This window comes from Sorex fumeus, unplaced genomic scaffold, assembly GCF_029834395.1.
Source record: "Sorex fumeus unplaced genomic scaffold, SorFum_2.1 ptg000044l, whole genome shotgun sequence".
NCBI lineage: Eukaryota > Metazoa > Chordata > Mammalia > Eulipotyphla > Soricidae > Sorex > Sorex fumeus.
The window spans coordinates 21,452,792-21,480,240 of record NW_026606101.1 but is presented as its reverse complement, the minus strand read 5'-3'; the positions used below and the strand labels follow the sequence as shown (position 1 = coordinate 21,480,240).

The following is a 27,449-nucleotide window of genomic DNA, read 5'->3' as shown; positions in this document are numbered from 1 at the left end:
CCCGCAGCGAGGCGGGGTGGCAGCCGCGGGGCGGCGGCGAGAGCCCCCTCCGTGCCCCACCACGCCCGTGTGCCCAGAGCGCAGAGCCCCCGCTCCCCGCGCGTGCGGTGCCCCCTCCGTCGGCGCCGGCCGCCCCCTCCTCCTCCTCGCCGCCGCTGCCCCTCCTCCGGCCCGCCCCCCGCGCCCAGGAGCGCGCGCCGCAGTGGCCGCCGCCTGCACCGCCCGGCCGCCCCCCGGAACCTCCGCTTTGCCGGCTCTCCGGGGCACGCTCGGAGAGCGCCAGCCGCGCGCCTCCAGCCCCGGCTCTCGGTGCGACTCCACGGCCGGACCCCCCGGGGACAGCCCCGGCCGCCAGCCCGGCCAGCCCGGCCAGCCCGGCCGGCCCCGGTTCGGCTCGCGGGCAGCCGCGCTCCACCGCACCCGGCGCACGGACCGGCCCCCGACGGGACCGGCGCGCCGCAGCCCGCAGCCGCGCGGCTATGCCCGGTGCCCCCGTCCTCTCCCGGGCCCGGGCCCCGACGGCCGCGCCTTGAGATGACTTTCCGCCACCTCCTGAGCGTCAGTTTCCAGGGACCTCGCCCGGACAGCGGCGCCGGCGGCTCCCCCACGGGCGGCGGGGGCGCGGGCGCGGGCGGCACGGCGGCCCCGGAGGGCCCGGCGGTGGGCGGCGTGCCGGGGGCCGCGGGCGGCGGCGGCGTGGTGGTGGTGGGCGCGGGCGGCGGCGACGACAACCGGAGCTCGGCCGGGGAGCCCGGGGGCGCGGGGGGCGGCGGCGCGGTGAACGGCACGGCGGCGGCCGTCGGGGGGCTGGTGGTGAGCGCGCAGGGCGTGGGCGTGGGCGTCTTTCTGGCCCTCTTCATCCTCACGGCCGTGGCGGGCAACCTGCTGGTCATCCTCTCCGTGGCCTGCAACCGCCACCTGCAGACGGTCACCAACTACTTCATCGTCAACCTGGCCGTGGCCGACCTGCTGCTGAGCACCACCGTGCTGCCCTTCTCGGCCACGATGGAGGTGCTGGGCTTCTGGGCCTTCGGGCGCGCCTTCTGCGACGTGTGGGCCGCCGTGGACGTGCTCTGCTGCACGGCCTCCATCCTCAGCCTCTGCACCATCTCCGTGGACCGCTACGTGGGCGTGCGCCACTCGCTCAAGTACCCTGCCATCATGACGGAGCGCAAGGCGGCCGCGATCCTGGCGCTGCTCTGGGTCGTGGCCCTCGTGGTGTCGGTGGGGCCGCTGCTGGGCTGGAAGGAGCCGGTGCCGCCCGACGAGCGCTTCTGCGGCATCACCGAGGAGGCGGGCTACGCCGTCTTCTCCTCCGTGTGCTCCTTCTACCTGCCCATGGCCGTCATCGTGGTCATGTACTGCCGCGTGTACGTGGTGGCGCGCAGCACCACGCGCAGCCTCGAGGCGGGCGTCAAGCGCGAGCGCGGCAAGGCCTCCGACGTGGTGCTGCGCATCCACTGCCGCGGCGCGGGCGCGGGCGCCGCCGACGGCGCGCACGGGGCCATGCGCAGCGCCAAGGGCCACACCTTCCGCAGCTCCCTGTCCGTGCGCCTGCTCAAGTTCTCCCGAGAGAAGAAGGCGGCCAAGACCCTGGCCATCGTCGTGGGCGTCTTCGTGCTGTGCTGGTTCCCCTTCTTCTTCGTGCTGCCTCTGGGTGAGTGACCCCCCGGGCCCCGTCTTTCCACAGCCTCCCTGAGCCAGTCTGTGGCCATGCCTTCGGGGCGCCGACGGCCATCTCCTACGGAGCAGGGAACTGCACCTGGATAGGGAAGGTTGAGGACGAACCTCTCTCTGGCCTCTTAGGTGCCCCCAAGCCTGGTTCAGTTTAGGGGCACGTGCAGGTGCTTTCAGGATTTGTTTCACGGACTGTGCTATTCTCTGTGCTATTCTATTCTCCTTCTCCGTGGCCATTACAAGCCACAAGGGCTATTTACACCCTCGACTCTTCTAAATAAACACAGAGCAGTGGGCATCTGGCCAAGACAAGTAGTGGGCAGTGTATATGTTCGCCTGTGTGTGCCCCCTCTGTCCCCCCAGATAGGAAAAAACCCCAGAAGTGGTGCAAGGACTTGCAGAGTGATTCAGTCTGTAATAGTTCATTCATTCAGATGCTGCAAGGCCTGGGGATTGCCCCCCCCACCACCACGAGCTGGCTACCTACTTCCTCCCAGCTCCCATTGATGTTGGACATCACCCCCTGCCCTGCCCTGAGATTCTCTACTGCTGATGTCCGTGATTGCCCGGAGAACTCTCTTGGGGGTAGGGGTGGGTGAAGGAAAGGTAGTGGGTAGACTAGGGATCACAGAGTCCTGCTGAGAATAGCCGTATTTTCCACTCTCCGAATCCTTTTAGCTCTTCAGAGAACTTTCTTGTTTTCTTTCACCGGCTTTGCTGCAGTGCTGGGAGCTAAGCAGCTATTCTCAGGGGCTTCCTAAACCCTCTCATAGCCCTTTGGGGCTGCTTTGGGGAGGGGAGGGCATCTCTAGGGATGCAGTCACCCCAAGTCCCTTGACTCATGGCTGCAACTCCAGCCAGCCCAGCCCCCACCCCCACCCCATGCCCCCACCTTGCTCCTTCCACGTGCTGCAGCCTAGTTGGGAGAGCGCCCCGGCCTTCTTCCCTAGAGGGCCCTCTCCACGCAGCCTCCAGAGTGACTGACCACAGGCACAGCCAGGATAGCAAGGGCCCAGGCTCAGTCCCCCTCCTGTAAGGAAACCCTAAGGGAGAGCACGGGGATGACCTCCCCTCTGGCCCCATGGTTTGTGTCCTCCCTCCGGCATGCTCTGTCCCCTCTGACCCTCTTCCAGTTTCTTGCTACACCCAGTCCCTACCCTTGCACTTGCTCTTCTCTGGCTCTGGCCTGCCCACCCTTCCAGACTCTCCAGTTGCAGCTGCTTCTTTGGGGCCATGTTCTACTGCTCTCCCACCCTCACCCTCCCCGCCTTTCAGGGTTTTCCCTGTGTCTTTGCCTTTTCTCGCAGGAGCAAGCCTCCCTCGCCTGACTGGCTCTCTTACTGTAACCACATCGGTGTCTGGTGTGTTATGTGGCCCAGGGCCCCAGGCCCGAGGAGCAGCAGGGCACGGCCACGAGGATACAGGCGCTGGTGCCAGGTGGCCTGGGTTTGAAGCCAGTTCCTCTCCCATCCCCCTCGCTGGGCAGCCTTGGCAAATCTGGGAACTGCTCTGTGCCTGTCTGGGCATCTGTAAAATAATAGGGGTGGTGGTGGCCGAGATGGGGCCAGCGCCCCCTGGAGGGCTGTCCTGAGGCTTCAGTGAAAGACTGTGTGAGTGAAACCTGGGGTCCAGGATCAGCTCTGAGCTGTTGCTTTGGGAAATGGATAGTCAATGTCCAGCAGGAAGGAACGAATGAAAAATCTACTGACTTGAAAATCATCAGCAGGAATCGTCTGCTGCTGGGGAGTGGGGCTAGGGAGCAGTGGGGAGGCAGGCAGGAGAGGGTCGCTGTGCCCCACTTTGAAGAGACACCTACCCACCCACGTGCCTTTCCCCCACCCACCCACTGCTCCAGTCGGGTTCACGCTGACCCCCAGTAGGAAGTGATGTATTGCGTGTGGGATGCCGCCATCCTCAGTGGGCATGTGGCTACCTTCTAAGGTTTTCCAGCAGAGAACACACAGATGTGGAGGAAGTAAGACAGTGAATGTCTGTCCTCTGAATCACCCACTTTGAACAGATGTCACCTTTGGCCATATTTGCCTCTGATCTCTTCCTCTCTTTCCAAAGAAATAAAATGGACCCAGTGAAGCCATCTATCCCGCCCCCTTTCCTCATTTCCTCCCTCTTTCCCCAGAGGTAAATCTAGTGTTTTTCACTTATTCACATAGATGTCTGCTCTTCCCACCAACCATCTGCAGCCTGAACAGAGCCTGGCGTTGGTGGCTGTGTGTCTTTAGGATTTGTGCCAAAATTGGTCAGCCTTTGTTTGGCTTTTTTTCAGTGTCTATCCTTGAGATTTTCCTGCACTGGTTCATTTTGATGGCAGTCTAGTATTCCAGTAAGGAGTTCCATGGCATGGTGCCTTCTGCTGCTGAGTGCTGGGCTTTCAGTTTGTTCAGTGTTCAGTTCATCACAAAAGACTTCTGTCCCTGGAGCTCCAGATTGATGTGTTGTGTTTCAGTCTTTCTTAGCATGAGAACGGATCCATGGACTGGATCAGCATTTCCCCTTTAAGAAAGGCCTCCAGAAGCTTCCACCAGGGAAGGTTGAAAATCATGGAACTGGGAGGCCAGAGCATGAGACTAAGAACCAGGTGGTAGGATTGGGGAACCAGAGGGAAATGAGCTTCGGAGGGGACCCCAGTGGAGAAAAGATTGAGAAACACTGAATAAATTCCAGGTCCCCCTCTTCTGCTAAGTCATCCGTAAACTTCCGTGACCTTCGCCTCTTGGTCTTCCTCAAGCTTCCCATCTGTTCTGTTCCTCACACATCTGAAGGGGTCCCAGGGTAGTCCTTGTGCCCTCCTTCCTGTCGCTGATGGGGCTGCACCAAGTGGCATCTGGCAGCAGTGAGGAAAGAGGATGGAGGCTGAGCAGAATCTGAGCGGGTGGGCAGCAGAGGGCCAGGGAGGCAGAGGCTGTGGGCACAGGAACAGCCTGGGGGCATGCAGGAGGGAGGCACTGGAGGAGCCCAAGAGCTCCTGGTCCCGCCCCGGCTCCAGCACGAGACCTGGGCAGAGGGAGATGCCTTTGAGGCAAAGGGAACATTCCAAGAGGCTACTTTGAGGGAAGGAAGGTGGATGGAATCCAGAGCATATGTTGGCACAGAAATGCCAGCATGTAGTGGGTTGTGGAGTGGAGGACACGGAGACTGGTTAAGGAGACCCAGGCTATTTCCAGGGGGAAATAGTCTCCCCCAAAAAAGAGGATTCGGAAGGATAAAAAGAAGAAAGAGGAGAGATAGTAGAGAGTTAAGGTGCTTGCCTTGCACATGACTGGGTCTGGTTCAGTCCCCACATATGGTCCCCTGAGACCCACCAGGATAAGGATCTGTGTACTGAGACCAGTTTTGCTCACATACGCACATGTGCATGCATGCATATAACATGCCACAGGCTCACCGCCTTCTTCTGGTCACAGCCAGACCCTCATCTCTGTGCTGGGGGAAAGGTCACTGAACCTCCCAATTGGCCTCTGTTTGTGGTTAGTCACACAAAGTAGCCACAGAGCTCAGTGCCCAGTCCCTCCTCAGCACACCTCCTGGGCACGAAGACTGTCTGACCGTAGGAGTATGTCTCGGGACAGGCGCACCCAGTCTGCACCTGAGGCCTGCCTCCCCACCCCAGGTTTGCGTGCTCACATCTCAAAGGACAGTCTCCGAGAGACAAGAGTTGGTGTGGAATCAAAAGGATTTATTCAGGGGCTGGCGAGCCAACAGGGTGGACTCATGTGTCCCAGAGGAAACCATCTCGCTCTCAGACTGGGGAGAGGGTGTCTGGAGAGAGGCTGGGAAGGAAAGGTAGAAATTTATGGCTGTGGACAGAGCAGGGACTTCTGTCTCCAGGACGCTGAGGCTGGCATCATAGCTAATGGGTCCTTGGAGGGTGATGCTCATTGACACGGCCAGACCACCAGCCCTCGCCAGGGTCTGCGCAACCATGTTGAAGAGCCTTCCCAGGGCTTGTGGTTGACTCTTCCCCAAGGGAGAGAGGAGTCCGGGGGTGGGGAGTGTTCCCCGGGTACCTGTTGTTTCCTCTCTCCCCCCCTCCCACTCCTCCTGGACCTGGTTCTATTGCAGACACACAGAGTGTGAGAACTTGTCTTAGAACACACAGACAGGACAAAGAACCAAGTGGGGAAGAGGGTATAGAAATCTCTCTCTCTCTCTCTCTCTCTCTCTCTCCCTCTCTCTCTCTCTCTCTCTCTCATCCCCCCACATCTGTCCCCCTCTGTGTGCATATCTAGATGGGGTCACTAATGCTCACTTACACCCTGCCCACCCCCAAACTAGGTTCCCCAGACACATCACGTACGTCTTTCACCATGCACTGTAGTTGTCAGTATTCCTGCACATAGCATGAAGGAAAGGGCTTCTGTACATGTGGAGGCAGTGAAGGGTCGAGGTGACAGAGGGTACCCTGTGTATGGCGTCTGTGACAAGAGGGTCAGAAGATGAAGCGTGATGCCACCCCCAGGAGGAAGGGAGGGGCGCACTGACAAGACTGCAGCTAGGAAAGATCCCCAACTCGGGTCTGCGGGAAACGGAGGGGCTGCACAGCTCATGTAGACTAGTGAGTCAGGACGCACATTGGCAGCTTGTGTGCCAGACAAAGTCTGTGTGCCTGCAATTCCAGAGCAGACAAAAGTCACGAAGGAGGATGCAAGGAGGGGAGGTAGCTCCAAGGTCTAGAGCACGTGTGCCTCACGTGCTTACGGCCCCACATCAGCTCCCCGGCATGGCTTGGTCCCCACGCCCCACCTGGAGTGGCTTGGTGACTCCCAACCTCTCTGATTCCAAACAGTACCACACTGCCAGGACAAGCATTTAACCATCTCTGTGGGTTCAAGAATCACCGGGAGTCCCCAAGAGTGGCCCCAGGCACTGCTTGGAATGGGAATCCACCTCCCCCACCCCGCAAAAAAAAAAGATATTTCTTTTTGTTTGCTTTATTTTTGTTCTGGAGGGCTACACCTAGAGATGATGAGAGCTTACTCCTGACAGCACTCAGGGATCATTCCTGGTAGCACATATGTGGGATTCCAGGGATAGAGCCAGGCAGAGTCACATGCAAGGCAAAAGCCCTGCCCGCTGTACTCTCTCAGCCTTAATTAGATTTTTACCTGTGTGGGTATGTATCTTTTTGTTTTGTTTTTTGCTTTTTGAGTCACACACGGTGATGCACAGGGGGTACTCCTGGCTCTGCACTCAGGAATTACTCCTGGCAGTGTTCAGGGTACCATATGGGATGCTGGGAATCGAACCCAGGTCGGTCGCGTGCAAGGCAAAAACCCTACCCGCTGTGCTATCTCTCCAGCCCCCTGTGTAGGTATGTATCTCTTGGGGGATGGGGGGAGGGTGGCAGGGATAGCTGAGGAATTAGTGTCCAGGTGGGAAAGCAACACGTGGCAGCAGGTCCAGAGGGTATAACCTGGGAATCAAGTACCAAAGGACCCCTCTCTACAGGCTCTCTGTGTCTGAGGCCAATGGTGCAGTGTTAGGGCAAAGAGATGGGTAGGGGTATTGGAGACAGTCCCTGTAATATATCACTGACGCCCGCAGGGGGCGCTCACGTTTTGCCTCCTCTGCCAAGCAGTACCTGCCCCTGAGTAGGTGCTCAGTAAATGTGGGTAGAGGAGTGGCAGTCATGTTTGGTCTATAGTCGGTGGAGGGATGGGTGTTTGATCATTGTATAATTGAAACCCAAGCACAAAAATTTGTATCTACAACTGTACCTCATGGTGTTTCACTAATAAAATTTTTAAAAATAAATGTGGGTAGAGGAGGACATGGCAACACCCTCTATCGCCATGCGGGGTTTGGGGAACAAAGGCCAGTCCTCTGCCTGTCTTTATCATTGCCATAAGGACATTGCAGAACACTTGGCCACTTCAGTGTTCAAACGTTTCAGCATTGACTGCTGTTGGACAACAGAGCTGGAGAATTTTACTCGCCTTGCTTAGCTGAAACCTGGCACCTGTTAATTAGCAGCCTCTCCATTGCCTCTTCCCCAGATCCTGGCAACTGCTCTGCCATGCTTGGGTCAGTGAATGTGTTTGAGATGCCTCATCAGCAGGGAAGCTGGCAGCCCTCGCTAAGGGCTTTATTTCTCTTACTACAGCAGCCAGTTATTCCATTTCCTTGTTGTTATATTTTGTTGGGGGCCCACAGCTGACAGTGCTGGGAGCTACTCCCTGCTCTGTGTGCAGGGGTTGTCCCATCGCTATTGGGGGACTGTGCCGTGCTAGGGATCACTCCCAAACCTCCTGCATGTTCATCCCATTGAACCATCTCCTCGGCCCATTGCTCATGGCCCGTCTCCTACAACCACTGCCACTAGTTTCCCACCACTGCAAATTAATTTGAAGAAAATCCCAGACATCTTCTCAGTTCATCTGTACCTTCTTAAACAGACATTTCTTGAAGACAGGAGCATTTCTTTTCATAATAACTGCAGTCTGTCTATTCAGTTGGAATAAACTGGATAAAGTTGGAATAAACTGGAGCGACAGCACAGCGGTAGGGCATTTGCCTTGCACGCGGCCAGCCTGGCTGAGCCGGGTTTGATTCCTCCGCCCCTCTTGGAGAGTCCGGCAAACTACCGAGAGTATCTCGCCCACATGGCAAAACCTGGCAAGCTACCCATGACGTGTTCAATATGCCAAACACAGTAACACCAAGTCTCAAAGTGGAGACATTACTGGGCCCGCTCAGTAATGAGCAAATCGATGAACAGTGGAAGGACAGTGTTTGTTTTGTTTTGCGGTTTATTCAAACACGTCAAGGTAATTGTGTTGTACCATTCCGTAGTTACTTTGTGGTATTTAAGTGCAGCCCATTGCCTCGAAGATTTTTTTATCAAAATAACAGAAAAGGGGCATCCATACCATGCGGTTGATCAGCCTCTTGGTCAGGTATTACCAATCAGGTAATTAGGAATTACTCATTCAGTTCCCTCCACACACACACACACACACACACACACACACACACACTACCACCACCACCTCTAAACTTCCATCTGTTGACCCAGCGAGCGTCCCATTGTGTGGAGTTGTGCCATGCCATGTGTCCTGCTATTCCTGTGCTTCCCATGCACTGGCTTGATCAGATTCACATTCGGTGTTACAGTTTAGTCATCACCTTGTATCATTATAATGAACCAGGCATCCAGGGGCCAGCAGCCTGATCGCTCCATTATAAAGTGACCCAATCAGCCATAGTCCTGTGATGACTGGAACTGTGATTACACTAGGTAATACAAGACATAAGAGGGAAGTGGAGAGAGATTGCCCATCCTGACTCCAAGAAGGGCTGGAGTTTTCAGCCATAAGGACCCGTGTACCTGAAGTTTTAGCAGATTCTCCTTGAATCTCAATCCTGAAGTGTTGGCGTCCAGCCAGAGACATGACAGCAGCTTTGGGGGTGGAAGTATCTGCCAAGACTTTCTTTGGGTGGGAGATGGCTCCCTGCTCCAAGAGAGTCCCAGAAATCTCAGCTGGGAACAGGTGTCCAAGAAATTTTTTGAGTCTCTGGAATAAGGTGGGTTGATAAGCTTACATGGTGGCAATGGTGAGACGTGGAGTGGCTGCCGGGCTTCCAGAAGTAGAGGGAGAGGTGGGGAGGTCGCCCATCATGACTCCAAGAAGGCTTGGAGTTCTCAGCCAAAAGAACCCGTGTTAATGATAACAATATTAATGTGTTAGGTATACAATGTCACTATACCATCCCCCACCCTCCCCATTAGAGTATCTCTCCCCACTCTTCTTAGGTCCCTTCTCAGCCCCCCTAACCTGCTCGCAATTTAGCACTTGGCTCTACAGAGAATCTTGTATCAAGATACAAGATACAATCTTGTATCAAGATACCCTGAGAATCTTGGCAGAATCTCAGGGTTTGTTTTCATTGGCCATTGTCATTTCCCTACTTCATTTCTTTATACTCCACAGTTTGTTCTCTTTCTCACTCACTTGCTTAACATGATGTCTTCTGTTTTATCTGGAAGTTACAGTGAATTGCAACAGTCTTTTCTGATAGCTGTGTAATATTCTGTGTGTAGATCCCACAGTTTCTTGATCCATTCATGTCTTTGGATATTTGGGTGGTTTCAATCTCCTGGCTGTTATGCTGAGTACTGCAGTGAACATCGGTATACATATAGCTCCACAAATTATGTTTTTGTGTTCTGGGGATTGATGCCAAGGAATAGGATGGGTGGGTCATTTTAGGAACCTTTTGAGAAATCCCCATGCTGCTTTCTATAGATACTGAGCCAGACAGCATTCCCACCAGCAGTGAAAGAGGGCTCATTTTTCACCATATTCTCAACAACTCAATTGTTTCCAGGCATTTTAAATTAGACCATTGTCACTGGCATGATATGATATTTCATTGTCATTTTGATTTGCCTGTCCCTGATACTCAGTGATGATGAACACTTTTTCATGCACCTGTTGGACCTCCGTATGTCTTATTTGGAGAAACGTCTGTTCAATTGTTCTCCCCAGTGTGATTCGATTGCTTATTTTTCTCTTGCTGATCTTTGAGAATGCTCTTGCAGATCTTAGATATTAACCTTTGCTCAGATGGATGATGCACCAGTATTTTCTCCTATTCAGTCGGGTGTTTTGATTTTAGTTTCTTTCACAGTGCAGAAGGTATTTAGCACTTTATCATGAAAACGTGTGACTTTTTAAATTATAAACATCACTGTTTGAGTCTGGCTAATGGCATCCATTCAAGTTGATACCTGGTATCTTAGAGACAACCCAAATGACAAGCACTTCTTCACTTTCCGGTATGATGAGATGAACCATCAGATTCAGTTTGTGGTTTTTTTTTCTCTTTTTGATCTAAGAGCCTGGTTCCTTTCAGAAAATATGACCAGTTAAAAGCTAAATCTGAAATCTCAGGTGTCCTTTGATACAGAGTTAGTTTGATACAGAGTTAGTGTCCACCGAGTAGACAGAGCTAAGAAATATTTTCTCTTTTTTTAAAAAAAAAAGAAAAATACAGGCTGGAGAATACAGTGGGTAAGGCACTAACCTTGCATGCAGCCAACCTGGATTCAATATCCATCACCCCAAATAGTCCCCTGAGAACTGCCGGAAGTGATCTCAGAAAGCATAGTTAGGAGTAAGCCCTGCTAAATATGCCTTCCCCCCAAAAAAAGGAAAAATATACCATTGGTGGGAGAGCTGTGTCAGTGAGTACATATCCCACCTCCTCTGAGGATCTTGTCCTCTACCCAGTTCTTGTTCCAAACACCCAATGAACTGTTTGATCATTCTGTCTCATTCATTAAAGACTTATGAGATAGAGTCTTTCTGTCTCTCTCTCCCCAACTCTTTTTATTTTGTGTGTGTGGGAGGGGGCATACCTAGCTGTGCTCAGAGCTTATTCCTGGCTCTGCACTCAGGTCACTTCTGGCTGGGGACCATGTGGGGTCCCAGGGATCAAACCCAGATTGACCCTATGCAAGGTAAGTGTCCTACCTGCTCACTATTGCTCCAGCCACTCTCCCACACTCCATTCCCCACCTGACCATCAGTGTAATTCTACTGAGGCTCACCCATGCTGTCACCCTGGGGACTCACCTCACCTTCTCTACAACCATTTCCTGCCCCCCTCCCAAGTCCCCAATGAATCTCTGCTCCCTCCCGCCTGCCTTCCTCAGTGGTCCCCACTCTTCCTGCTCACTGACTCCAGGCTTAACCAAAGTTCCACTTTGCCCTCTGATCATTTCAGCCTCCGTTCCCCACCAGCTAGGCCCATGACCCATCACTCTGTCCTCTTTATCCATCTTTAGCTCCTTCACCTCTCCCTGCTTTTATAAACTCCAAACCTTGAATCAGGTTATCTCACTATGTGGTAGTCAGGGGTGTACCCCTGTTTAGCAACTGGCTCTGGATGGGATGCTGAGTTGCATGATCTTCCATTTCCATGGTGTAAATATCCCCATCATCGTCCATTTCAAGGGAAACACAAGACATCAGCCAGCTTGCAAAATTCCTGTAAATTCAACAGTCAGTTCTCATGAGTTGATACAAACCCATGTTTAACTGAACATTTGCTAAAGGAATATTGCTGCCCATAGTCAAGTCTCCTCATCACTGGGGGTGGTCTGGAGATCCCCCGACACTGCCAGGGCAGTCCAGGTAATCCTTGGCACCTCAGGCACTAATAATTGATTCTCAACTCCAATTGATTGAGAATCGCAAGAAGTAGTCTCCGGCTATCTGAGCACTGCTTGGAAGCACGCCACCACCAACACCACCACCACAAGAGTAGAATAACAGCAAGGAACAGAAGGGGAAAGAGAAGGGAGAAAGAAAAAGAAAGTTGATGGCCCCTGGGTGAGGCTCCTGATAAGCCAGGAAGGGAAGAGGACACATGTGACCTTCTTTGACACAATGGCTGCAGAAGCTGCCCCTCCCCTGCAGTGGGTGCCTGAGGTTAGACCAGTAGTCCAGTGCCAGTCCCTGGGCCCAATGGATCCTGAGGGAAATGGGGCATACAAGGACCCCTGAGCTATTCTTGGTCCATCCGGACCCAGCAGAGCTGCCAGTTACAGAGAACTGCACTGCAAGAATCCAAGATGTTTGCCTTTGTACCATGCTCTCCCAGGTGCCTGCCGTGCCCCCCCATGCCCGTTTGAGACTTGGACCCTCTCCAGGTCACCTCTTCCAAGTGACCTTCCAGTGTTTCCACTCCCAGATGTCCCCAGCTTTGGTGAGTGGCTCCTCCTCTTGTCTGTTTCAATAGCCCTCACTCTACCTCAAACTGACTCCGGGCCTTTGCACGCGCCCCTTGCTCTGTCTCAAGTTTCTCTTTCCTAGCATCGATGCTGGGATCACTTTTCTGAAGTGTCCTGAGCTCTCAGCTCAATCCACTTTATTGTCAAGTATGTCTGATGCCTCAGAGTACAACAAAGAGGTCTGCCAGGCTCAGAGGCCCAGCCTCTTGAGAAAAGACCTCAGGGTTAGAGCCACCAAGCAATGGTCATCCAGGTGACAGCATATACAATGGTGTGCTGGTTTTGCACTCAGCTGATTTGGGCTCAATTTTTCCTATTTATTTTTATTGAATCACTGTGAACTACAGTTACAAAATTTTCAAGCTTGAGTTTCAGTCATATAGTGATCAAATACCCATTCCCTCCACCAGTGTACATTTTCCACCACCAGCGTCCCCAGTATCCCTCCCCCCCATGCCATCCCACCCCACCCCCAGCTCCTGTGATGGGCAATTTCTCTCTTACACTCTCTCTACTTTATGGTCATTATGGTTTGCAATACAGATAATGAGAGGCCATCATGTTTGGTCCTTTATCTACTTTCAGCACACATCTCCCATCAATTTAGTTCAATTCATATGGGTTTCCAAGCCTCTCCAGGAGTGATCTCTGAGCCTAGAGCTAGTAGTAAGCCCTGAGCACCACCAAGTGTGGCTGAAAACAAAAAGCCACTTTGCAAGGGAGCAACTTTGAGAATGAGAGAGAGGCAGGACTCCAGAACTGGGAATCCATGTTCTAGCCCCACAGAGACCTGACTATCTTGTAGGAGGATGTGGTCTTTTTATCCCCGCTTAACTCCTTCAACACTTGGGGGGTTTTATTAGGGGGCTCGGAGGTGCCATGCCAGCGATGCTCAGGGATTCCTCCCGGCGGTTGGGGAAGAACGCCACTATCAACAGAGGGCGGGAAAGGAGAATGCGGGGGTGCAGCCGATGTCAGGGTTGGCTGCAAGTTATGAACAAGGCTGACTGTGAAGGCTGACGATCTGCCAAAAATAAGTTTCCTTCTGGAGATCCCAAAAGAGCGTCATTAATCACTCAGTCCTCCCCACCCACCTGCCTGTGTACCCCAGCTTGGCTTCAGAGCCACCCTTTCATGGACAGGCTCAACCAGTTTAACCAGCATGTCAGTGGCTCCTCCTGGATCTGGTCATCCCTGTTCCTTAGGACATGGGACTAACTTGTGGTCATCCAGTTGACAGACATCCCCTCCCAATCACACACTACCTGTGACCATCCTGAACCAGGCAAAGGCCCTGCCACTGTGACGAGTGGCTGCCCCATTCACCTGGACATCAGCTTCAGGTCCTGACAGACGCACCCCCTCACTCCCACTAAAGGGCATTGGGCGTGGCAGGTGGGAGCAAGCTTTCTGGGACACATGTGAGAGAGCAAAGTCCGGGACAGAGAGGAGACAACTGGAGCTGTGTTTGAGGTCACCTGATGCCATCTGCACCCTGCAGAGGCAGAAGAAAAAGCCTGAGTGCCCACTCATGACTGCCGGTCTCCACACTGGGCAGAAGTGTTTTTGAGTGGTGAGCTGAGCCTTGGGGACTGGAGGTATAATACAGGGGTAAGGCACTTGTCTTGTAAACAGCAAACCCAGGTTCAACCCCAGAACTTTGCATGGGTCCCAAGTTCTGCCAGGTGTGATCCCAGAGTGAAGAGCCAGAAACACTGCTGGGTGTGGTCCAAAATTTGGGGATTTTATTAGGGGGGACCATACCCAGAAACGCTCAGGGGTTGCTCCTGGCTTTGCACTCAGGAATTACTCCTCACAGTGAGTGGGACAACATGTGGGATGCTGGAGATCAAACCGGGATCAGCAACGGCAAGGCAAGCACCCTACCCATTGTACTATCTCCAGTCCCAAAAGTTGATGGGGTCTTCTTGGGGTTTTTCTGTTTGTTTTGGGATCACACCCAGAGATGCTCAGGGCTTACTCCTGACTCTGTGCTCAGGGATTACTATTAGAGGTGCTTGGGGGGACCATATGGGATGTTGAGGATTGAACACGGGTCAGCTGCATGCAAGGCAAGCGCCCTACCCACTGTGCTCTCTGCCTCCCAGTTTTTAAATTTTGTGGGGCCACAGCCAGTGGTGCTTGGGGCTTATTCTTTGATCTGCACTCAGGAGTCACACCTGGGGGACTCAGAACAATGTGGGGTGTCAGGGTTCCAACCCAGGCTGACCACATGCCAGGCAAATCTGCAGTACTATCGCACCAGTGCTTGGGCCACCCACAATTTTTTTTTATAAAGAGCTCTTTGATGGGAGTCTGAGCAGGTTCAGGGACACCCCTGCCATTTGCCCTTGAGGGTAACGAGGATCTCTGCAAAGTGGGATACCCTGGGGGCTAAATGAGAAAGATATGCTGCTCAGAGGTAGCAGGCACTGAGCACCCAGAAAGTGTCACCCTGTTTCCTCCCTTGTGGCTCAGGGTCACCTTCCCGAGCACCTGTCCACATTCATATAACAAGTATTTCCTGAACTGTTGGGGCTGGAGGGGGACAGGCACTGGGTTAGAAGGAGGAGCTCAGGGATGAGAGGGCGAATAGTAGGCAGGACTGTGTGCACTGCACGTAGGAGGCCTGGGTTCCATCTCTGGCACCGCAGTGTCCCCAATGCACCAAGAGTGATCTCTGAGCACAGAACCGGACATGTACCCCAAAGATCAATGGATGTGACCAAAAAAAGAACAAGTAATTCAGATGAGCTGTCAGGAATCTGGTTGTACAGCTAGATCAGTAATAAACTGTAATAAAATGCAGGGGATGGAGGGGCTAGAATGATAGCACAGTGGGTAGAGTGCTTGCCTTGCATGCCGCCAACCTGGGTTTGATCCCCGGCATCCTATATGGTCCCTCGAGCACCACTGAGTAATTAATTTCTGGGTGCAGAACCAGGAGTAACCTCTGAGCATCACCAGGTGTGATCCAAAAAAGCAAAATGGAGGGAGGGAGGGAGGGAGGGAGGGAGAGAGAGAGAGAGAAAGAAAAGAAAGAAAGAAAGAAAGAAAGAAAGAAAGAAAGAAAGAAAAGGGAGGGAGAGAAGAGAGAAGCAAGCTAGAGCTGGAGGTGCTGTTGGAGGTCAGCTACTTGCCTTTCCTGTGGCCACTTCGGCTATGACCTGGTTCAATCCCCAATCTCCAGCACCAGATATAGTCTCTTGCTCACCACCAGGGCTCAGTCCTGAGCACAGAGCCAGGAAGGGCCCCTTGAGCACTGCTGGGTGTGACCCCCCAGCCCAACAAAAAATTAATTCAAATGCAGGGGCTGTGGAAGGGCATCTGAGCCAGGTCTGGTTGGGAGGACACGCCGCCCCAAACAGGGGGTTGGAGGAGGGAGCAAAAAGCACCCTGGGGTGCTGGAGGAGAGCAGACAGGCAGGAGGAGGGCATGGGGGGGGTGGCTTTCTGGTGCTGAATGTGGAGAGGGTGGGGACACAGACAAGAAAGCTGGGGCCGCCCCGCCAGAACCCAGGACGCCACTCACCGTTTGCAGAGGGAAGGCAGAGACACCTGTCTGAGGAGACGCCTCCCAGCCACTGTGCAGTGGTAGGGACTGGAACCTTGAGAGCTTGGGGTTCTCGCAGAGCACCCCCAACCCCTACTGGGTTTGCAAACAGAAACAAGACGCCAGACTCCACAAAGGCTTGCGGTGACACAGCAGGAGGGACCCCACTACAGAGCGGGTCCATTGTGGTGGACACACAGGGAAGAGAAGAGGGGCGCGTTAGGCAGCGCCTGCTGGGTGCCCCCCGTGCCCCTAAGGTCCCTTGTGGGTGAGCAGAGGGAGGGTAGGAGCAGACCAAAGAAAGAATAACCCAACTGGCACCACACAGGAGACAATTGTCACAAAGGGCAAATTGGGCCACATGAGCAGGCTGGGGTGTGTGGTGGAGAAAAAAGAAGCACTCGTGTGTGTGTGTGTGTGTGTGTGTGTGTGTGTGTGTATCTGTGTGTCTGTGTGTCTGTGTGTGTGTACAGGCATGCTCTGGGAATCAAACTCAGGGCATGCAAGGCAAGTGTTTAACCACTAACTTAGACCTCAACAACATTGCTTCTGGTGGTTGCTTGTTTGAATTTTTCCATTTTTTTAATTGTGGGTGCCATACCCAGTGTTGCTTATGTCTTACTCCTCCTGCTATGAGCTCAGAAATCAATCCTGGAGATGCTCCAGGGACCATATGGGATGCCAGGGATTGAACTTGGGTCAGCTGTGTGCAAGGCAAACTCCCTACCCACTGTGCTATCTCTCTGGCTCCCCTCCCCTCCCCTCCCCTCCCCTCCCCACCTCTCCTCTCCGCTCCTCTCCTCTCCTCTTTCCTGAGACCACGCATGGTGCTGAGTATCAAACCCAGGTTGCAAGCATGCAAGGCAACCACCCTACCCACTGCATTGACATTGCCGCCACCCCAACCCCGCCCCACACTGCTACTTTTCATGGGATGTCAGCGGCCCCTCTCTGGGAAAGTGAGTGAGAGCATGTGAGTGGGGTGAGGATGGAGGCAGGGGCAGGAGGACATGGATAAAGGCTGGGGTTGGTGACGGGGAGGGTGTCTGGTGCCTCCAAGAAGCAACAAGGAACACGGGGGTTGCAACTGGAACAGAGTGTGTGAAGCAAGAGAGGGTGTCAGAGGGTGGGACCCCATGCTGAGCTGTGTGAATCTGACACACTTACACCAAGAAGAGGAAGGGCAGTTTTGGGGGAGTTTGAACACGAGGCACAGGATCTGTTTATAAACAGCCTTTTGCTTAGGCAGGTCAGAGCTAAATTGCTAGATGCAAAGGTGTAAGCATGGTAGTTGAATTGCTCCCAGGCAGGGCGACTACAGCTTGGACAGGGCAGAGCACAGAGGTGGAGCACTGGCCTTATCTCCTCTCAGCCACTCTGTTCTGCCCACCCATCCTCACCATTGTTCTATGAACATACCAGGGCCACCTCAGGGCCTTTGCACATGCCATATCTTTTTTTTTTAATTTTTTTTTATTAGTGAAACACCATGAGGTACAGTTGTAGATTTACAATTTTTTGTGCTTGGGTTTCAATTATACAATGATCAGATACCCATCCCTCCACCAGTGCCCATTTTCCACCACCATGGATAATATCCCCCCCATCCCCATCCCCCCCCCGCCTCTGTGGCAGGGCAATCCCCTGTGTTCTCTCTCTCCTTTTGGGTGTTGTGGTCTGCAAAAGAGGCATTGAGTGGCAAACATGTTCAGTCCATAGTCTACTTTCAACATGCATCTCCCCTCCTGGGAGGATCCTCCAAACACCCTTTATTTGATGTTCCCTTCTCTATCTGAGCTGCCCTTTCCCCTAGAATGCCTGGCTGGCCTCTGAGCTATGGAGTAATCCTCCTGGTGCTGATCTCAGCTATTCTTGGGTATTAATCTCATATTTTGTTTCTTTATATTCCCCAGATGAATGCAATCTTTCTATGTCTATCCCTCTCTTTCTGACTCATTTCGCTTAGCATGATCCTTTCCATATTGTACCACTTGTATGTAAATTTCATGACTTCATCTTTTCTAACAGCTACATAGTACTCCATTGTGTAGATGTACCAAAGTTTCTTTAACCAGTCATCTGTTCTTGGGCACTCAGGTTTCTTCCAGTTTCTGGCTATTGTAAAGAGTGCTGCAATGAACAAACAAGTGCAGATGTCACTTCGACTATACATTTTTGCCTCTCTGGGATATATTCCCAGGAGTGGTATTGCTGGGTCAAATGGGAGCTCAATTTCTAATTTTTTGAGAATCGTCCATACTGTTTTCCAGAAGGGCTGAACCAGTCAACATTCCCACCAACAGTGAAGGAGTGTCCCTTTCTCGCCACATCCGCGCCAGCATCGGTTGCTTTTGTTCTTTTGAATGTGGGCCAGTCTCTGAGGTGTGAGATGGTATCTCATTGTGATTTTGATCTGCATCTCCCTGATGATTAATGATGTAGAGCATTTTCTCATGCACATGCCATATCTTGAGCCTGGAATGCTCTTCCTTCCACAGGCTTCCTTCCCCTCTGTTCTCAAAGGCCACTTTCTCAGAAGAATGTGAAACATTTATATTATCAAACCCCGCACTCTCAATCCCACCCCCATCCCTTCACATACATCTTCCTACTCTCCTTCCCTGCTCAGTCTTTCCTCCTTAGCTTGCTTTCCTCTTCACTACCCTTTCACCTTCTTGTTTAACCAATTTATTGCCAACCTTACCCTATGAAAGCTTTCTGGGGTCAGGATAAGATTGAGGGGCCAGGATGGCCGGCCTGCAAGTAGAAGATGTCTGAGAGGCCCCTGAACTGACAAATCTGGGATTTGAGCAAGCAGAGTGGGCTGAAGGTAGAAATGCAGGGGTCAGGCAGGAGAGATATCACAGCAGGTAGGGTGTTTGTCTTACATGCCGCTGACCTGGGTTCAGTCCCCAGCACCCCATATGGTTCCCCGAGCCCCACCAGGAGTGATTCCTGAGCACAGAGCCAGGAGTAACCCCTGAACACAGCCAGGTGTGGCAAAAAAAATACAACAAAATATATAGGAAGAAAGAAATGGCCAAAACTCAATGGGTCAAAGTCAGTATTTTTTTTTAATTGAATCACAGTGAGATACACAGTTACAAGGTTGTTCATGATTGAATTTCAGTCATATAATGTTCCGACACTTGTCCATTCACCAGGGAAACCGTGGGTGGGGCATGTGAGAACAGTGTCTGCAGGTTTGGGGCTTGGATGGGGGGAGGGGGGCATGGGGCAAAGCAGCACGTGAAAGCAGGTGGGGCTGGAAAGGTGCTGGGAGAGAGGCAGAGCTGAGAGGCAGCAGAGGCCGCTACAGCAGTAGGATGCAGAGTGGTACCACACATCTGGGATGCAGCTGCAGTACACAGAGGGATGCCTTTACTGCCCAGCAAAGAGAAGTGAGATTTGAGCCAGTGCCCATCACCCTGGGCTGGAGGATCGGCCTCTCTGGGGGAGGAGCTGGTATGTATGGACTTGTCGAGAGAAGAGAAGGCTTCGGGAAAAGGGCCGGGCCACTCCAGTGTGAGGAACTGGCCGGATTCTACAGTCCAAACCCAGCAGGATGTGGATGTGGATGGATTGAGCAGGGCTGAGGTGTGTGAGTCAGAGTCACAGCCGAGCAGAAGGAAGATGATAGAATCGGTCTGGAGGCTGGCAGGTAGTCAAAATTCTGATGAAAGAGAGGACAGGAAGTTACAGTTCACAGCAGAAAACTGTTTGATATGGAACCAGGTGCTCAGGTCACATTTTTATGGGTTGTTCCGGCTACTGTGTGCGGGCCGAATATGGAGAGCAAGGGGCAGGGGACCCACTTGGAAGGGCATAAGTGATGTTGGTAACTTGGACCAGGGTTTTAAGGGGTGGTGCCAAGTAAGGGGGATTCCAGGACCATTCGTGGTTGATGATGGAGCAGTGGCAAGGGATGGAGAAAAAGAACCCAAGAATGTATGGAGCTAATGAACAGCTTGTTGGCTATGGTTAATATGATTCACTAGTTCTGTCACAGGCTGGAGCGATAGCACAGCGAGTAGGGCGTTTGTCTTGCACGCAGCCAACATGGCCAACCCGAGTTTGATTCCTCCGCTCCTCTCGGAGAGCCCAGCAAGCTATGGAGAGTGTATCACCCGCACGGCAAAGCCTGGCAAGCTCCCCATGATGTATTGATATGCCAAACACAGTAGCAACAAAGTCTCATTATGGAGACATTACTGGGCCCACTCGAGAAAATCGATGAACAATGGGAGGACAGGACAGGACAGGACAGTTCTGTCACGAAGAGTCAATCATCAAACCTCATTCCAAGAAGAAACTTGTGATCATATGTGGTGGAAGTGAGCTAGAACTAGGGAGGTGACCATCCCACGAGGTCCACCAATACTGAGTGTTGTACACCTGAAGCTAATGGCCCATGTCAATGACATCTCAAGTTTTGGGGTGGGGTGGGGCATCTGGGGCAGCTTCAATATGCCAGGCATGGTATAGGGACTTTCCTGTTTATAAACAAGAGATATGAAACCGGTAGTTACCTATGGTGTTTTTTTTTTTATTTTTAATAGAGACTGCTCCCCATACACACACAGTGGGGTGACCGGTGGGGGTGGAAGGTAGGGCTACTACCCGCTATGCTTGATCTGGCATTGCTCAGGGACCATCGAGATCACAACAACCAGGAACACTTTAGGACCACAAGGTAACGATGTTTGGGTGCCAGGAGGTGCTGGGAATCAAACTCAGGGCAACTCGAACACACTAAGCATGTGCTCTACCTCATGCACCACCTCCCTAACCCACATCTAATGTTCCTGGCACTTGAGAGTAAGTAGATGTCCTGGGGTTGGGGAGAGGAATGGCATGGGATACAAAATACAGTCGGCTCTGCTGGTCAGGAGGGGGTGGCATAAGGAAGGCTTCCTGGAGGAGGTGCTGTCAGTGCTAGCACAGCCAAGTAGAGGATAGTGGAAGCACATTTCATATACAATAGCCCAGAGGCAAGACTGGGAGGGCCCGCCAGTATCCAAATGCAGTGAGTGGACTCTTGGCTGAGGTACGAGAAGACGAGAAGTCAGACTGCAGGGAGAAGGGGAGCCACGTAAGCAAGATCATGGGATGCCGGGGTGGACCGGTGAGAAGCTGAGAGAGGGCACCTTACCAAGATCTGGCTCCAGTGACAGCTGCCAAGATGAGTCAGCCTGGCTGGGCTTTATATCTGCAAGAAAGGCAGTAGACAGAGGAGTGTGGGGGCGAGTGCCAGCTCAGGGCAGAGAAGGTGGCTGCCCAATTGTGTGTGTATGTGTGTGTGTGTGTGTGTGTGAGAGAGAGAGAGAGAGAGAGAGAGAGAGAGAGAGAGAGAGAGAGAGAGAGAGGTCTTGGCTCAGACTCCCCAGCTGCCATTAAGACTTTCCTGGAGCAGGGCTGCAGGTCTGCGGGTCCTGACAAAAGCTTATATCAGGCAACTGGAGAGGGATAAGGAGGCAGGAGAGGCAACTGGTCAACCTGAGTAGTCACAACCCAGAGTTATATTATCAGGGGAGGATCTGAGAAGGGGCTCCACCACTGATATACCCACATCAGGCCGCATGGCAAAGCTAATGCCCATGAGTCAAGGGCCAGCCTCAGGGGTCTTGGAGCAAATCAGTTTCACCTGCGGCATGCAAAGGGGAGGGTGGGCCCATGCGCCCCCTTCCTTTCTCCCCCTCCCCACGCCCCACAGGTCCTTGCAGGAGGCAGTGGACATATTGGAGAATGTGGGGTGTTGAGTGCAGCAGGAAAGGCCATGAAGGACATAGGAAGGTCAGGGAGTAGACTGTAGAGATGAGTGTGACGCCTTGAGTCACCACCTGTGAGGGGAAGTTGGGGGGCTCATGGGAGGCTGGAGCCCAAGGCATAGACATCTATCTGTACTGTCTGGGCCAGCTGTCTGTGTCCCTGGGGCAAAGAGCAGTTTAAAAAAAGTTGCCAGAGATCCTGCCTACATCACCCTCCCCTGGAAACTCGGATTCCACCAGCACCAGAGCCCGCAAATCTCCATTGTCCTCCCGTGGAACAGGCCAAAAGTGCAGAAAATCCTCTGGAGTGGCTTTTCATCACTGACAACCCAGTAGCAGCACAGCAGATTAGATGGGATGTAACAGCAGCAACCAACCAATCACACTAATGAAAACATTCACACAGAAGGTTCAACTTGTAACGACAGCTTAGTAAAACCCTCAGGCCAAGGACTTAATGTCCCCATGGCAAGATACAATTTTCACAAATTTTCTTCTCGGAAATACTTTCCCATCATTCCATTAGTCATTCAGTGGTAACAAGTAATATAAAATAAATTACTGTGGGCCTGCTAGGGGGGCGGGCTTGAGGGGCGGTTGGGAAAACGGAGACAATGGTGGAGGGAAGATGACAGTGGTGGTGGAATTGGGGTTGGCATATTTAATGCCTGTAGCAAGTCATCGTGAATAACTTTGTAAACCACGGTGTTTAAATAAAGTGTGGGGGCGGGGCAAGTGCATAAAAACCATACCCAGAAGGAGCAGTGCAGCCCATGACAGATGGTGATGGGGGTCTAGTTGCCCCCACTTCCCTCGTAGTTCCCTACAAGTAACTCTGAGTTCCCTGTTCTCCACCATCTCCATGTCCCAGAGCTCCTAGTAGAATTGTCCCGAAGTGATAATCAACTGGATGTCTCCTTTTTGGCTTTTCCTCTCTCTCTCTCTCTCTCTCTCTCTCTCTCTCTCTCTCTCTCTCTCTCTCTCTCTCTCCCCCCCCCGTCTCCCCCTGCCCCTCGTCTCCACTTTTAGTATGTCCTTTACCCCCACCCCCACCCCAGATTTTCAACTTCCACGAGTCCCTGCCTTGGGTCAGCTTCTGGGAGAATCCAAAGGAAGCCTCAGCTCCAAGGCAACTACAAAACCTGGGCGTTGACAGGCCGTGTGAGCCCCAGCAACTTGGTGTGAAGGAATCCCCTGCCGGCAGCAAGCAGGCTTGCCTGAGCATAAAGGAGAAGGCGAATGTTTACAGCCAGGCTGGGCTGCCTCACAAGCATCCACGCCCGCGGCCCCCCGATGGCCGTGCGAGCCACACTGATAGCCATGCCCTTTGGCCGGCTTCAGGCTCGCTGCTGAAAGCATAGTCCACGGATTTGTCATCCCGGGCTAAATATAAGAGAGCCGTGTCCTGAGTCAGAGTTATTTTCAGCGCTCCATCTTCCTTCACACAGTGCAGTGTGCAGGAATGCTGGTGGGGCACCACCTTGGAGTCTTGAGGTCAGCTCTGGTGACCCCTGCATTCCAGGGACATCTGCCCAGCGCCTCGCCCAGGGGACATGGTCTCCTCCACACACCCGGATTGATGCCCTGTACCCCAGTCCCCAAACTCCCCAGGTCTCAGCCTTTGTTTCGGGGCCGGAAAGGAAGCTGGGTCCCTTCCCCGGACTGAAGTTTCTCTCCAAAGCAATAGAGGAAGAAAGGGGAGGTGAAAATTTTGCCAGAAATCAGGAGCCCGGGCTGCGAGCTGGGCTCTGAGATGGAGGAATCTTCCCCCCGAGAGTGTTATCTGCAGCCCACAGCAGAGGGAAGCAAAATGTTCTGGAGCCAAGATTTTGCCCAGGGCTGCACGGTGAGGCTGGAGAGGCGTAGGCTGGGCGACGCTGCTGCCTGATCCTCTTAGACAGGAATTCTGATGTGGTGGGAGGGGCACAGGCATGGTCCCCCAGAGCAAAGAGGGGACAATGGTGTCCTTCACGAGGGGGACACTACTGCCCTATCCTTGGGGGCTTTGGGAAAGAGAAGAGTTTGTGATTTGTCCGGGACCCCTACCTCCTAGGCACCTGCAGCTTCTACCCAGACAGGATCCACTAGTCCTCTGCCCTGTGCCCTCTGACCTCCATTCTGTCCTCTGCCCAAGGATGACAGGCTGAAAGTGAGGCCTTTGCTGCCTGGATCATGCTTTTGAGTCATGTCAGAAGCAACAGAACATACCATTTCAGGTCCACGGTGGGGGTGCCAGGGAAGAGGGTCTGGCAGGTTGGGGCGGGGGGAGCTTCCTGGCACAGCTCCCACTCCAATGCTGCTGACCATCCCCACCTCCCTGGTTGCTCCCTCCAGCCATCCTGGAAGCCTGGACCACTTTCTCTGGAGATGGGTGCAACCAGGCATCCCTGCAGCCTCGGGCTTTCTGTTCATGGGGCTTTGCATTCTCCTCCTCCGCTGACCACTGCCTATGGCTCCCACCTCCCACAGAATGGAAGCAGAGACTGCCAACACTTCAGGGAGCTCCCGAATGCCCTCCTGGGCACTAGCATCGAGAACCTGACAGTGATCCTGGCCCTTATGGAATTTTCTTTCTGCAGGTTTCTGAGTGTACCCCACAGGGGCCAGCCCAGGCCTCAAGCTGCTGTCCTCTTGCCCATTTGTCCCTGCCACTGCTAACGCTCACGTGTTCTTGCTGACTTCCTGGAGACTTAAGCCCCCATGGCCACCAAAGGAGCCAGGCCATGAGTGCTGGGAGCTGGACCAGTGCCTGGCGCAAGCCCTGCCAGCGTCTGATTCAGAGATCTCACTCCAGGCCTGCTTGGCATCTGCAGAAGTCCACAGACCCCTTCTCAGAGTCAGGTTTCCAAATGCATTCAAGCACAGAGGGTCGCCAGGAAAATGAATTTCACTGAAAACTGTGTCCAAAGGTCTTTTTTTTGAGTCGCACAAGCAGTGCTCAGGGGTTCCAAAGGGCTGTCCTAGTGGTTTCTAGCCTGCTGGGTCAACAGTTCAATGCAAGGTCCTCTTTTTATGACAGACCCTACAGCACCGGGCATCACTCTGGCTACTCTGGCGGTGCTGGGGAGGGGGGTGCAGGGGGCAAAGCATGGGGAGCCTCCAGGGGAACCTCCAGGGCTGCACCTTGCAATGCTCTAGGGACCATGTAGTGGTGCTGGTGCTGGTGCTGGGCTGGAGGGATCAAACAGCTCCACACAAGGCATGCACTCTAACCCCCATACTGTCTCTCCGACCAACAAAAAATTCTGTTCTGGTTTTGGAGTCACACTTGACAATGCTCAGGGGTTACTCCTTGCTCTGCACTCAGGAATTATTCCTGGTGGTGCTGAGGGGACCATATGGGAATCCGGGGATTGAACCCAGGTCGACTGCGTGCAAGGCAAATGCTTTACCACTGTACTACCTCTTCGGCCCTGACAACGAAATATTTTTCAATGAAAATGTGGGACGTGGTACTAAATATGCATCTACGTTCAGGCATTAATTAAGCAGATGTGTTCTTGATGGTGATCATTTCCAAACAGCAGTAGAAACAATATTTTTTTTAGAGTGGGGGCTCCCAGGCAGTGCTCAGGGAGTCCTGGGACCACTCTGTCCTAGCCTTCCACACCTAACCTGGGAGTCGATGCTAGTATAGAGATACCAGGGATCATCAGGGTTACACACAGCAGTGCTGGGGTGCGATTTGGTGCTAGGGTGGAACTGGGCGCCGCAGATCACCCTGATCACTGAGGTATCTCCTCAACTCCAGGGACAATATTTCAAAGTGTGTGTGTGTGTGTGTGTGTGTGTGTGTGTGTGTGAGAGAGAGAGAGAGAGAGACAGAGAGACAGAGAGAGACAGAGAGACAGAGACAGAGAGACGGAGACAGAGAGAAGAGAGACTGTGAGAGAGAAACAGAGAGACAGTGAGAGACAGAGAGACAGAGAGAATGAGTGACAGAGAGGGGAGAAAGAGAGAGAGAGAGAGAGAGAGAGAGAGAGAGAGAGAGAGAATACCCAGGTGCTGCTCCTGGCTCTGTGCTCAGGAGTGACCTCAGTGATGCTCAGGAGACCATATGGGGTGCCCGGGATTAAACCTGGGTTGGCTCCACGCAAGGCAAGAGCTTACCTGCCGTACTCTCTCTCCAGTCCCTCGTGGCGATTTCACCTGGTTTCATCACATTCTATTCTGGCTGGCTGCCATTGGTGGGAAATGCTCTGTTCAGGGCTTGGAAAAGGACACCCGCCCATCCGTACGCATGGAGCCCCTGAACCTACCAGACTCCCGCCACCCCCTCCATCCATCTGGGCAGAGACATCCCTCTTGGTGATCCCGTGGGGAGGGCGCGCACCTCCTTCCCCGGGGCACTCACCTGCCTGGGTCTCTGCTCCTTGCAGGCTCGCTGTTCCCGCATCTGAAGCCGTCGGAGGGCGTCTTCAAGGTCATCTTCTGGCTCGGCTACTTCAACAGCTGCGTGAACCCGCTCATCTACCCCTGCTCCAGCCGCGAGTTCAAACGCGCCTTCCTGCGCCTCCTGCGCTGCCAGTGTCGCCGGCGCCGGCGCCGCCGGCCCCTGTGGCGCGTCTACGGCCACCACTGGCGGGCCTCCAGCACGGCCACCCCCGCCGTGGGCGCGCAGCCCGACGACGACGGTGAAGGCGGCGACTACCCCGGCCCGGCCGCCGCACCCCCCGGAGCCCCGCTGGCCCTGGTCGCGCCGCCGTCCGCCCCTGCCTCCCCCGACGGCGCCGCCAGCCGGCGCAAGCCCCCCTGCACCTTCCGCGAGTGGCGGCTGCTCGGGCCCTGGCGGAGACCCACCACCCAGCTGCGCGCCAAGGTGTCCAGCCTGTCGCACAAGCTCCGCCCCGGGAGCGCCGCGCCGCGCTCAGAGCGCCCTGAGGTGGAGGCCGTGTCCTTGGGTGTCCCCCAGGACGGCACTGGAGGCGCCCCCTGCGACTTGGCAGACTACAGCAACCTCAGGGAGACGGATATCTAAGGACCGGAGCCCCCGAGTGCGCGAGGGGCGCGGGGAGGGAGAAGATGGGAGATTAGGGGGTGTGGGGAACAAGGGGAGGAAGACTTTGCTCCACATGATGAGCCCCATGGGGGGGCTGTGAGAGGGGTCGCAAGTGATCAGGAACTGGATCTGGGGTCACGGACATCCCTAAGGACCGGGTCAGGGCTAGAGGGAAGAGTAAAGGATCCCATCCAGGACATGGGGACCTCACCCCAAATCTGGGGCTTTGCTCCACGGGAGCATTTGCTCTTGTCCCTGTTTGAGACACATTGATCCATCCATGAGCCCTGGTGGCTGCCCGGGCTGTCCCCCAGGGTTCCCCTTTAGGAGTCAGTCCATTCACCCCTTGCCTCCGTGGACACGGTTTCTCCTTACTGCCTAGGGGAGGACCCAGAGGGCCCCCACCCCAGCTTTTGGGGTGTCAGTCCCACAAGCCTGATGTACCCCCCCTAGGCCCACTCTGCCCTGCTCAGGTTCCTCCTGCACACCCCCTCACCTGGCCCCTCTTACTCCCACCCGCCCCTCGCCCCCCAGGGCCTTACTGTTTACACTGTACATAGCTCCTTCGGCTATGCCCGTGGCTTCTCCATCAGTAGGAAGAGCTTTGTCATTCTGGGACATATTTATTGAGAAGAGTTCTTCTATTTTGTCCAGACTGCAAACCATTCCTCTTTAGTTTATAACCCATTAAGACCCC

The 27,449-nt window shown here is 53.8% G+C and overlaps 1 protein-coding gene across 1 annotated transcript; it reads left to right on the top strand.

The window, feature by feature from the left end:
• The first annotated feature begins 406 nt into the window (after window positions 1-406).
• Window positions 407-26,740, top strand: ADRA1D (adrenoceptor alpha 1D). The gene is made up of 2 exons (XM_056121211.1): window positions 407-1,657; window positions 26,133-26,740. The coding sequence occupies exons 1-2, from the start codon at window positions 535-537 to the stop codon at window positions 26,729-26,731; spliced, it is 1,722 nt and encodes a 573-aa protein (XP_055977186.1). The 5' UTR covers window positions 407-534; the 3' UTR covers window positions 26,732-26,740.
• Window positions 26,741-27,449: the final 709 nt, after the last annotated feature.